This window comes from Athene cunicularia, assembly GCF_003259725.1.
Source record: "Athene cunicularia isolate RWA chromosome 13 unlocalized genomic scaffold, athCun1 chr13_part1, whole genome shotgun sequence".
NCBI lineage: Eukaryota > Metazoa > Chordata > Aves > Strigiformes > Strigidae > Athene > Athene cunicularia.
The window spans coordinates 12,350,932-12,364,550 of NW_020799117.1; the positions used below are offsets into that span (position 1 = coordinate 12,350,932).

At 40.6% G+C, this 13,619-nt stretch overlaps 1 protein-coding gene across 1 annotated transcript in view; it reads left to right on the forward strand.

Moving 5' to 3' along the window:
- HTR4 (5-hydroxytryptamine receptor 4) overlaps positions 1–4,676 on the forward strand; it is a 100,443-nt gene extending 95,767 nt beyond the window's left edge. Inside the window, exon 6 of the mRNA XM_026858461.1 lies at positions 1,829–4,676. Coding sequence (XP_026714262.1) covers positions 1,829–1,916 — 88 coding nt within the window. The 3' untranslated portion in view covers positions 1,917–4,676. The remainder of the gene's footprint in view (positions 1–1,828) is intronic.
- Positions 4,677–13,619: the final 8,943 nt, after the last annotated feature.

A 13,619-nucleotide genomic window follows, 5' to 3' on the forward strand; every position in this document is an offset into this window, starting at 1 on the left:
TGCCCTGCTAAAGGTCTCTTTGGTGGATTGCATCACACAACATGCCATGTCTTACCTGGTATATGAAATTAAAATTACATTATTACCTGTATGCCTCATGGTCATCTAACTGGAGTGTCTGTTCAGTGTTAGATGCAAAATGTCTTTTCTTGTTTCTTACATCAAGTCTGTATCTTGTTGGTAGAACTAGCACATTTTTTGAAATTTATGATCATTATTTAATGTGATGGACATATAGTGACCTGTATTAAGGCAATCGAGCCCGACCATGTTGAAAACCAGAATCTAGTACATTAGAGGGTAAATTGCTCCAGGAATATTCACCAGGGCAAATTCAGACAGGCAGTGCAGTTTACACCCTGGTTTCATTTTGAGTCCATGCCTGGCTGATCTACTGGAATTAACAGATATATCACTTGTAGGATATTCAGACATCTACTTCAGACATTTCGGTGGCACTGTAAGCACCTTAATTAGGAGCCTAATTCCCAGGTATACTCAATGGAGAAAGAGATGCATCCAGATTAATAATGCCAAGTAAATTGATGTAATAGTATCAGTTTTTGAATATGTAGACAATGAGGAATTCCTGACCTTTTCCCTAATGATTATTCAAACAAATCCTGAGGCTGATAGTGCTTCTTTTCCCTCTGCTAATAGCAGGACAACTGATATATTATTCTATTTACTTAGGCTTTTTTCTTTTTTTTTAATCTTAATTGAGATGTGGATATTTCCGGTATGTCTTGGATATTTGTTACTAAGAGAAATAATATATCTACATCTCTAAACACTCAGGAGAGGAAAGTCTTAGCAGAGACCTGATTTCCGTGATATGCATTTGGACTAGGGAAAAATACGTTTTTACAGTTATTTTTGCAGCTTCCTACTTCTGGGCCTACTTGAAGGATGATTTGGTTCAGTTTAGTTTAAATGAAACAGCCTGCCAAGGCAAGATACCTGATTTGCACTGTACCCTTCAGGGGGTTTGCAGGCAAGAATGATTAAATGTGAAATTCTAGAAAGATATGTTAAATCAGTGTTACTTGTTAGCCGACATTTTTGCTGTCACCTCAGATTTGCTTATTCCTACTGAGCACTGCACACCACTTAGGGAAAAGAGTGACATGTCATCAGCAAACTAAATCAACAGTTCTGTTCAGAAAGCCATGTTGAGATGGGCAGCAGGAAATAGGCTGGTAGATGAGGCACAGGACAAGAGATAATGTGGAATTCCTCACAACTGAATTCTGCTTTTCCATATCTGGCCCAAAGCCTTGAGAAATATCAGAAAGGTATATACATGACATGATACCTCCAAAGGACATAAAACCTAAACAGCAGTGGTTTGATACTAGAATTGGCACTAAACCCAACTTTGCAAAAGACTACTTTCTTTTATAAGTGGAAATGCCCTGAAATGTTGGTCTTGGTTTCATCTTAAACAGCATTCACTTCCTAAGCTGGTCTCAAATGATTCTTTAAATGCTTGCATTGAAGACTAACTGAAGTACCTTCAGGTTAGTCCACCCACAGATGATCAGTGTTTCTTAGTTCTTTGGTCTGGCTTCTCTCATTACCAGCTGCACCTTAGATACATGAAAACGAACAGGTTCTTGATTTTCAGGGATTGCCTTGACTGCATCAAATGCAATATTTGGTTTCCTGTTATGGAGCAAAGTAGGGATTCACGTTTGCTTAATGTTGGATCTAGATATTTGCAAGAAGTACTGTCTTAAGATGTACTTTGGAGTTTTCAAGATTTCATTTTACATAATCATGTCCTTTTAACTAGCACTAACAAATCTTTATGTTTTTCCACTCCCAGGTACGCTGTTTTACGTAATGGGCATCATCAGGAACATGAGAAGCTTCCCATCCACAATGACCCTGAATCCCAAGAGTCCTGTTTCTAGTCACAGCCCTAGAAGAGGAATGGCTCAGCTGAAGGAAGAGATTCTTTTTAGGATACCCAAAGGATTCATGGACAGCAGGACTTTATGAAGACTCATTCATCTGCATTGTCATGGTGCCTCCTGCACTGACTTCATATGAATGTCCAGCTGCATGATGGGGGCACAGGAAGGTACATGAGCCAAACAGCTCTGGAGACTTTCCTGTATCTGCAAGGACAGCAGGATTATACGACTGTCAGAGCCTTACTCCACGAGTGAGCTGATTTCTGTCAACGTAAGGAAACAACACAGATACAAACCACCAGTGCAAGGACTTCTGTTATTCCTTTCCAGCTGCCATCTGTGTACAAGCCACCTCTGTGTCCTGTGATATCATGATCTTAAAGATTACAAGTTCTGGCTAGAGCCCTTACATGATGTGAGACTAAATGCCTGCTTGATCTGCACCAGATCCTGCCTGCCGGTGACCAGCTGCTGTCAGGAAAGAAACAGCACTACTTTTTATTTAGCAAAATAAGAGGAAACGTTTGCCATTTGATTATAGTTACTGTTGAAAGGTCAGCATGAGCTGCTGATTCACCCTACCCTTCAGAGCTTTCTTTGTAAATGCTTTTCTTGTGGTTCCTGGGCAAGTTCATTGATAGAAGACTCATAGGGTGTACATAGTGCCTGACAAGCTGGAGTGGGACCTACAGAGACTTTTCACCACTAACAGAAGGTCCTGCAAGTGGTGCTTCAATCCAGCTCAATTTCTAAAAAACAGTGGCCAACCTCTGCCATTTGAAGGCCAACGAATGGGATGTGGCCCTCAAACCCCAGGCAAACTGCCAGTGCTGTCCTCATCTGAGCAAACTTTGGGCATTCTTACCAAGAAGAAATGTTGGCCAAGAGAGACTCAGTCTGTAATAGATCACTAAGTGCCATCTTGAAAAATATACCATCCAAAAAAACTTTTCTAGCTACATTGGAAAGGCAGACTTCTACTTACATTTTCCATCTTTATTTTTCTATTTGTTTCTGTTCTCTTCCAGTTGAGGCAAGAAGTTTCAAGACTTTCAAATATCACCATATGCACATCTGCAAAAATCTCAGTACTTAGCTGCTTCCTGCATGTAGATGTTGCTATGTTCCTTGTGAGCTGCTTCCATCTTTGCATGGAAAGGGTAGACAAGGCTGTAGACTTCATAACTTTGTGAAAATGCAGTAAGAAATATGCAGGATCAAGACTACAAGCCTCTACCCTTTTTAGATAAAGATCTAACCCAGAGATGCCACCCTGAGCCTAGAAAATAAAATTGTACTTTGTTATATTGTGTAATCATGTACAGATATTTTTAATGTAAAAAGAAAAGGTGACATTATTTATTATTTTTTATCAGGAATGTGTTTTTTTTCATGAAAAGCTTCTAGACCCAGGAGCTTAACATTATATGTATTATTATTTAGTAATATTTGTTGCTATGTGACAGGTATTTACTGTAAACAAACAAACAAATCTTGCTTTGAACAAACCAAAATGTTGCTTAGTAGGAAAAAAAATTATGCATGATAAGAGCCACTGGCTTCCTTGCCATGGTGTCTGACTTCTTTAAATACTTCTTCCACATAAAACTAAACTGATAAAGCTTCACACCTTTTTCCTATAGGATTCAAAGTTTACTGGGCAGAAACAGACCTAATTAGAAGAAACCAGACACTTACCAATTCAGAAAATTGCTAGCAGTTAGAGAAAAACTATTGGTGTTTGTGGTGATAGGTGCAGATGGGAAGAACATGAGCTATTTGAAAAGAGAGGGTGAGATAGTTTGAGCCAATTCCTGATTCATCATTAGGAAGAGTTTGGCAATGACTTGTTTTTACAAGGTTGTGTTTCCAAAAGAACTCGTTATCACTTCAACTCTATTGTTAACACCAAAACAGAACAGTGGGTGAAAAAACCAGGCCATTATTGGAAGTTTGAAAAAAAAAAAAAAAAATCTATCCCAGCTGCTTCAGTCCTGTGATCTACACCTCTGTGGAACTGCTCTCATGGGTTTTTGTCTGGATTTGAGTATGCAAGACTGCAGAATAGGTGGTCTTGGTTTCACTTCAAGTATCAAATTTCTTAAAGAAATCCTATAAAACCTCTTCTCTGTCCCCATCAAAAGGCATCAAAATATTAGTGTGAAATTCCTTGGAGTGATACGGAACCAGCAGCATGGGGATGCTATAGTGATGGTGTTCTTTGTTTCTACTGTTGTCGTTGAAGTGTTGTTTTCTCCTATATTTTTATGTGCTATAGTAATATATCTCTTAATTTAAAATGAACTTCTCAACACTGAATTTTACTCATGGGCAATGTTCAGAAGGCTCTATAAATAGGATCAGTAGCTCACTAGCCAAAGTGGTCAACAGTTCTGATTGGAAAAAGGCTTCAATTCCAAACACTCTATTTGAATGAAATACCAAACATGCAATTTCCATGTTCTGTGTCATCCCTGGCTAATTGCTCATTGGACTCAGTAAACCTGTCACGAACCACCTGGCAGCTCCCGCTTAATAAATCAATCTCAGCCATGCTTCTTTGAACCCATTAAATTACATTGTCCATCATCAGTAATGTTAGATTTTCTATGGAAAAGAAGCTGTCTCATGGAAAGAACCCATACTCGATCTCCTTTGCGAAAGGTAGCTGCTCCTGTAGCCTCTGAGTTCATCTTCCCATTGATCATTTTGGCTAGCGGTGTCAAGAGTCTTTGCCTGTGCTGAGTAACGTGTAACACATTGGATGTTTCTAAAAATAAAAAGTCCTTTATGTACATTGCAGTAAACTCCAGCTCATGCTCATTTCTTGTACTGTTTTTACTCAAAACATAAAATGCTACCACGTAATACTTTTCACTTGCTTCACAATATACTCAAACAATAGCTACAACAGCAAGGGAGAATCTGGCCCCATTGCTTTAAAAATGCGGTTGACTTCTTGGTTTATAATGAAGTTCCTAATATTTATCTACCAGAACAATCCTGCCTCCTCCACCAAGTTCTTGTGCACTGGCTCTTTCTCCCCACACTTTTGCTTAGATTGTTACTGAACCCTCTTTCTCCCTCACCTGTGCTGTGTCCATCTCATCTCTGACTACCTACACTGAGAGATGTCACTGCTATAGGCATCACGCTCAAGACAGGTATTTGCAAATGGGGATTCAGATAGAATTTTGTGTGGCTCTGTTTCTCTGAGTTTCCCATTGAATTGGACTGAAAAAGGATGCCCCTCCCTTCCTTCCATCTCTCCTGTCTTCTCTCACAGATTCTCTCTAATAACCATGTATTTATTTTTTCACATAAATATACTAGTACTCATCAGCAAATTAGCACAAGTAATGCAGTAAACCTCAGAAGTGTAGCTGTTTTCCTGGATTACAAGAGATTACGCTTTTCCTCGCCAGAGGTAATGTGCTAGCAGAACAACTAGCTAGTAAGAAATTGGCTGGAGGACCTTTGCTAAACCCTCTTCAGGAGGATGATCAACACAGTTGTATTTTTGTATTTCTGTATTTTTCTAGGCTCCAGAACATTTTTGAGATCTTGCATGACATTTGATAGCAGGGCATGTACCCAGAGAAGAAAATCCAAAGATGCATTGAGGTTACCTGTGCTGAAAGAGGGAAGCAGAAGAGGCTGACTACTTCCAGAGGCAGATTGAAAACCTAGCCTAACACTAAAAATTGTGGACTATCTGACTTTAAGTGGGCCCTAGACAGTGTCAAGGTGCACCCCACCATGAGATAAGCCACCTTTTCTACCAAGCAGCTTTCCATGTCTCTGATACTCAGTTTATTCAGATAGAAAGTAAGTCACAGTCATGTTGCAAAGTAAAATTCAGATATGTAATAAACACGTCACCAATGGGAAGCTGTGTTCACTAAACAGAAGCTCCAAGGAAGAGTGCAGAAAAGGCCATACCCTTTAATTAGCTGATGATCAAGACTGTCTGGAGGGATGTGAAGCAATAACTGGATGATACACACTCTGTAAATGTCAGTGCTTGAGGCAGTCAGCAGCTGTGTTGCTTAGTGAGATGTATGGAGATATGGCTGCAGCCCAAGTGTACTAGCAGGTCATACTCATAAACACCATGCAGACAGATGAATCCTTATGGGGAAATGTCCCTTCCACATTTATCCTTCACAGTTCTTTCAACACTGAATGTATTTTAATTTTTCAGTCTTGGAGAGAGCAATGGAAAAAAAAGAGGGGAAACTATCTTTGCAAAACAATTAGAAAAATGCTTTCAATAAATTATCAAAACCCTTTTCATTGAGTTCAGAAATGTAATACATGACCTGCTCCTATTGCAGGATCTGATGCCTAAGCACAATAAGAAATGAAAATATTTACCACAGTGGCTTAAAAGTGAAGGCAATAGCTTCCATTTGTTCCACAGTACATTGCTTCTGTGCCTACACTCCAGTTGCAATGTATTAGCAGAGCTGAGAAGGGGCTCACAGTGGGAACAGAGGGACTGACAGTATTGGAGCTGAGGGGTATTTGTAGAGATAGATGGGAAGCCCTTACTCACTTCTCACCCACATAGTGCCTGGCTCCAATCTACATTTTCTACATTCAGATTGTTTGAAGGCTAAAATCCTTCCTGATCTCAGTATAGAAGTGTATGCTTCAAAGAGAGGCCATGCACATAGTATGCACATGAAGAGGACTTGAGTGGAAAAAACAAACTCAGCACACTGAAAACCTCTTTCTCAATGCTCTGCACATTTCCAGTCACAAGCAGATAGTGAGGCACATACAACCACCATTTTCTTACAGAGATACTGTCGTATTAATAAGCTTAATTCATTACTGGTAATGATTTACTTGCAATCATAGGAGCCCACACCCTGGCCTAGCTCATCTACCTGAAGGAGTCCCCAGTTCGAGGGTCACTGCAGTGCTGGTCTAGCTTGCAGAATGAGTGCAATCAAAATGGACTCATATGAGCAATGAAAACCATCATTAGGGTCATCTTGATTTTGAGCAGTATGAATCCCTGGCTCCAGAGAGTCTCTTTCCTTTTGCAAACTCTGGTCCTCCATCAGTCTCTGTTATAACAAAGGACACTTCAAGGAGAATGTACATTGGAAATGTGTTAGGTAACCACTGAAAACTTGAATATGAGTTAGAACTGAGAGGGTTCAATGATATTCATCTTGCCTTTGACTTCAGCACACTTCAAAATGGCTTTTATTTTACCATGCCTTCTCCTACTGTACCCTAAATGGGATCAAGAGTTCTGCGAATAATCAGTAACAGTATACTAGTTGTACTTAAATGCTTTTGTGCATCTCAAAATACCTCTCACTTTAGGCATTACTAACAAATATTTTCAACCTAAAGATCGACCACAGAGTTGTGGCATTTAGAACAGCATACACTCAAAAATGGCCCTGCTCAGCAAAGATGAGGAAGAATCAAAAGGTATTTAAGGTATATATTGGTGTCAGCCTGACTTAATAGTGTGCAACGGAACTAACCAACTGGGACCAAACCGTGTCCATTTAAATCCTAGCACAGATGAAAATACATAACAACACCAGTAAAATGATGGTTTCTTGGAGCAGGCAGCCCACATATGGCAGACTCTGAGTCATTCTGAAGAGTTTTCTTCACTCGTCTTCGTAAACGCTAAAGCCAAGGAGAGCATTTTAATTCTGTAATTGTCAACTGTAAATCCTTCAGTAGTTTAGGATCCAATCTTTTCTACATTAGATTTCCTGAGCCACCTCTGAGTAGTATCATGCCAAAAGACAATAAATCTCTTGTTTTTTCCTGCTAATATGAACTCAATAAAAATATACAAAAGGTTTTAGTTCTTTCATTTTTTGTATAACTTAAATCTTTCTCAATTCAAATAATCACATATTTACTCAGCATCTTATAAAGACTCACCTTACCATAGGAACTTTCTCACCTAATTAAAACCAGATATAATTAACTAGCATTTACCTGATATCTGAGTTCCACTACTTCCTGTTAAAGTGAAATGAAATTGCCTATGCTGTTAGGAAATCTAGTAGATTTCCTGTCAAATGTATGTTTAGTACTTAAAGAATTTCTAAGATTTGGCAGAAGAGCTTAACATTATTTTAGCAAACATTATTTGACAATTTATGGAATTCTGTTGTTTTATGTTCATTGATCTTCTGAAGTTCTTGAAATCAATCATTAAAAGAACTCAGAGAAACCCTAAATATCTTTCCTGGACCCCAACAGAATGGGAATGCAATCCTAGCTGATGCTCCTTACACAGTAGCTGTAGTGCCAAGGTGTGTACTCTCTGAGAGATACTGTGAAGGGGGCTTCTCAGTCCTGTGGGACAAGAGGCAAATTTATTTCCTTGCTAAGTAGCACACTTGTCTACCATGAAGCTTTCTTCCAAGTCAAGATCAGGGAGGCCCCAAATGAGGACCTATAGCTGCCATGGGGTGCGTTTCAGACAGGCACTGACTGATCCAGGCAGAGTATCATAACTAAATCCTTTCCCAGCAGACTCAGTAATGAATCTATTTTCATATTCCTGTCGGCTGAACCCCACGCACCAAACAGGGCTTGACATAACGAATATCTGAAAGGGCTGTCACACCATATCAATGGTCATCTTCATATCACTAATCTCTAAATCCAACCCTATTCAAGGGAACCTCTCTATCTGCAAAAAACAGAAAAAGTAAAGGAGAGTCTAGAGCATTATTGCAATAACTACTGTCAGTGACTGAACAACAGCTATTAATCCAGGGGTTACTTTAATCTACATAGATTAACACATATACGCTTACTCCATACCAGTTTCCATGACTGTGCCCTGCTATTACACTCGATCATTACTCGCTTTGAAAGAGTCAATTCACTTGCTACCACCTTTACAGCACTCAATGGCAGTCCCAAGATCATTACTAGTCATCATGTGAAGAGACAGAAATTCAAGCTGTGAACATCTGTGTGCCTCTTGCATAAACTCAGAGCAGCCAGGAGAGGAGTTATCTACCCCTGAGAGCCTACCTCGAGTTCTGCATCACCAGCACTGGCTATGGGAGGACAGCATCACCCAAGAGCACAACTTGTTTCCCATTTCAAACTGACAGATTGTTAGCCCTTTGCTAGACCAGACATGTTCAAAATGATAACCTCCACTTGCTTGGTCCCGTCCTTGACCAACTAATGATTTGGAAAAGGGAATGCAGCAAAGCCAGAGTCTAACATAAAATCTCTGATTTTTGTTTTTTTTTTGCTCCTGGAGGAGGAAAAGACTGAGAGATAGATAAGGAGATTAAATTACACTGGGAAATTACCTCAAGCAGAAATCCACCTGGGAGCTGGCCAGCATAGACCACTGAGAAACATGATCGTCTGTTTTGAAAACTGAGTGAAAATATTTCTGCTTATTTTTACAGCAGAAGTGTGGGCCTCATCTAATAAAAAGAAGTCCTCATCTTTGCAAACAAACAGTAGCAGCCAAAGCAGGACTGTCATTATGCTCTCTCACTATTACCATCAGACTCCTTGTCTGCAGATCTCCAGTTCAGCCACAGATGTGGCAGCTTGTCCAGAGCATAATTATATTGAGCAGATAAATGCTGCCATGTCCCTATTCTATACCAGAGTTCTAACATACAGCTTTTCATAGGTCCTCTACAGTTCTATTTGTAAACTCACATCTAAACTGCAGACCATCATGGGAAATATTTGCTGAAGGAGAAAGCTGACCTATCCTCTGCTTCTGCTTTTGATCCATCTGTCCTGTGGAAGCAAGGACATTTTTTAACAGCCCATCCTGTTACAATCCTGAGTATTTTCTTGCAAATGACTGTTCGGCAAGCACCTTCCTTACCAGAAATACTTCCATTTCTCAGGAAGCTCCTCTTCAGGATGGCCTGTCCCCAAAGGCTGGGGGTTCCTGTGGGTCTTCATAAATGAAGCACTTCAAAACAATGAGGCATTGTACTGAAAGCTCCAAGCCAAAGGTTTTCTTCTGAGATGAAGCCAGGTTTTGGGGTGATACCTCCAGAAAAGTTAAGCACTTCTAGTGCTGCTTTGCTAACATGTTTCATCTTTCTGCCTTGCCTTTCTTTGGAAGTGTGTGATATAGCTGGACTGACTAAACCAAGGTCAGCTGCCCAACAGTTCAGGCTGGGTAGTTCCTTACCGCTTGTCACAAACAATGGGCACCTATACATTCATATGTATCTCATGCTCTCATACTAAATGGCAGGTTTACAGCTTAGATAATTCCTCTGGAGCCATCATACCATAGGAAGCAGTTCTTCCCTGCAAACAAAAAGCCAGTGGTTTTGCTCTGTAACTAGCCTGCAATGGAGAAAGGTTATCTCAACACCTAATGACTGTTTATGAGCTAATGAAAACTCTGCAGTTGATGGGGGCACTAGTTTTGGCTGTCCTGTTACCACATGCAGAGCACACATGTACATACAAATGCCCCATCTTCCCCCTCACAACGGAGTAAGTTTGAACCGCTTGAACTAATAACTCAGAGCAGAAATCATGGGCAAGGGCAGGAGTCTCAGCTGTTTCTAACACACGGAAGAGCTTAAGAGACTAGAGTGAGGGTGAAAGGCAAATTTCCTGTCTCTGTAAACTCCTTATAACTCTTCCTCAAATAAAAGCATACATTCAAAATCCTTTTCTTTTCAAAACCCAAACACTGATTTTGTCTTTCTCCTAAATCAGAGAAAAAAGCAAGAACCAGCATACTGCCCATCTCTGAAACACTATGTTTTGTGCTCCTCTTTCCACAGTGCCCACATCCCAAGCACGTTTTCTGCTTTATCTATTTTTCTTATGCCCTCTCTATTTAGATGACTTTTCCCAGGCACTTGAACAACTCACAGCCATGATCACTGCATCTTCTTTCAGTAAATGCTTACTCCTACTGGCTGTGAGAAAAAGAGGCACAAAGCAGTTCAAGCACTTGCCTGCAGTGGCACGAGTCATCTCAGACTCACTTCCCAGTTCGTAGAGAGCTAGTAATACCTGCCTTTGGCTACCTGAATTAGGCTCTGGAAGTGCTTATTTCTCTTCACTGGCTGTATGAGACCCCTCTGAGTAGTGCATCTGCATTATAGGCATATAAACCTAACAAAGATATAGCCCACCCAGGAAGTGTATTGTTGAGCAAGGACTGTTAAATCAGAGCTAACCTAGGGAAGATAATACTTCCTGTTTAATTCTTTCCCTGAAGTCACATGCATGCAAAGCACGTGAAGGAAGCAGGGGACATAAATTTTGCAATCCTATCAGAGTTTCCTTTGTCGTTTTCCTTACCTATCAGATTTAATGCTTGCAAAGCTGCCTTTGAACTCTGGCAAACAGCTTGCTTTGATATCCAGATGCAAATACCACTGTTTGTTAAGTGTGCTGTAGATGGATTTCATAGTTCATTCCAGAGCTGCCACACATAGCACAGTAAAGCTAAAAGCCCCAGCTGGAGTTTTCTCTGTTGTAGAAAGATGAACAGAGCAGGATCACTCAGCCATCTTATTTGCAGTGACAGCAGCCTGCTCCTCCTGCCAGAGACCAAAAGAGAGGTGTCAGACCAGACTTCAGTGTGAAGAGGGGAAGCCTGTCACTGACAGACAAGGCATCTGGGCTGCTTCCTGAGGAAAGTTTAACAAGTAGCAGACCACCCCAGCGCCCCCGGCACCGCTCCGCCGCGGGAGTGCTCCGGTGCTGCTCGGTACCAGGCTGCAGGAGCCTTGCTCCGGCACAGAGGCGTTTGGTGTGGTTACCAAAATCATGAACAACTTGCGAAACAACGCTCACTACTGCACACTCCACCAGCAGACCGGGATGATGTCAGAGCCGTCTACTGCAAACACCCAGCCCCTAGCACAGCGACTCGGGGATCCACAAAAGAACTCAGAAACCCAAATGACAACTGCACCTTTGTGTTCTTCACGGTGGAAAACAAATCAGGCCATTTTCAGCCCTTACCCCGGGACAGCTTTTCAGCTGGGAGAGACAAGAGTACGGAGTGTGCAGCCCACCCCCAGCCGGACACCACTGAGGCCAGGGACTGGCAAGCAAAGTGCTGTTTGTACAGCAGCTCCTGCTTGACACTAACTATGCCCATTCACGTACTAGTAATACATTTTTATTTATTCTTTTAACTAATGAAGGTTGAGCAGGAAAATAATAATTCTCATGTGCTTTGCTCCTTTCCTCAATTTCAGATACTGAACTTAGTGAAGGGAGCAGGTTCCTGGCCAGTCCCCAGATAGAATCCCAATACAATCACAATCACCCAGAACTCTCCACAAGATGGACACAATGAATTTAGTCACTACATTACCACTATGTGTAAAATGGGTGTATGTTTAAGAGGTTAAAACTACTGCAAGGTTCCATTGCTTACAGAAGGGAATATTGAATATAAATAAGTACATTTGTATAAATACTTATTCAAAAGGCTAAAGTTAGAGATGCCAGATGGAGATCTGGTGCAATACTCTAGAAGCGCAGCAACATTTCCCTGTACATGCTGTATTAAAATGGTAAACATGCCTGAATCAATGACTCAGATTACTTGAAACACTTCTAGGAAGGGTCAGAATTATGTTTTGTCTGAATATCACTGAATAGATTATTTATGGTTAAATATATTTGTTACAACTAAACCATTAATTTTGATCCTGCAATAAAGCAAATTTAACAGCATTCACTTCATTATCTGGCATTGAGTACTCCACCTCCAGTCAGAGTAGCAAGAGCACGTGAGAAAAATAGTGTACACCAGATCAGCTGCTGCTTCCATTCGGCACCATTCTCTTTCTCTAATCTAATATATTTCTAGTTTCACATTACCTCAAGAATTTCCACAGAGGGACAGATATAGGGAAAACTAACACTGGCTTTGCTGTGTTGAACACTTCTACCTCTTTGGTTCTACAGAGCTAAAGGTCATAGAAATCCCCATGAGTCACAGTTATACCAAAGTTGAAAGAATTAAAATCATTAACAATGATGTGTAAAATTGCAGTATGGTACAAACTAATCTGCTCTATGGCTTTTAACACCGTAAGTTAGTAAACTGCCAGTTGTTAGGCTGGTAATGCTGCAACTTCGAAAGAGTGTGAATGATAGAAGCCATAGTTGATTGTAGGGCACTTCTAAAGGCGCATTTGTGCAGTCACAGCTGCATGTGCATGCAGACACTGCTGCACAGCACAGCAAATCAGCCTTTAAGAGATCTCCCACCCCCACAGGGCACATTACTAACAGAACACAAACCAGCTAGTTTAATACTAACTTATGCATTTTTATACCTGTATACTGGACTTGCAGCAAATTCTGGACATACACATAAAACATCCATGGATACTGTGGGAACCAGAGGTGTTTTCTATATACAACAAGCATTCAGGGCCAAAGAGCAGCAGTATTTACTGACTGCATGGAAAATCTGCATTCATGAGTGAGCATGAATCAGCCTGAAAGCTCACTGGTTGAGTCAGATGGATCCTGCACTGACACAGCTATAACTAAGCAATTACACATCCCTTTTCCTGCCTGTCTTAAGGGAAAATTTAGCGTTCAGCCATTTACTATGTGAAGATTTATGTTAAAGAGAGTGGAACCAACAATTAGCAACTTATTTTTCATATTACACAGTCAAATACACTATTAAAATGAAATATAATGGTACAAAAT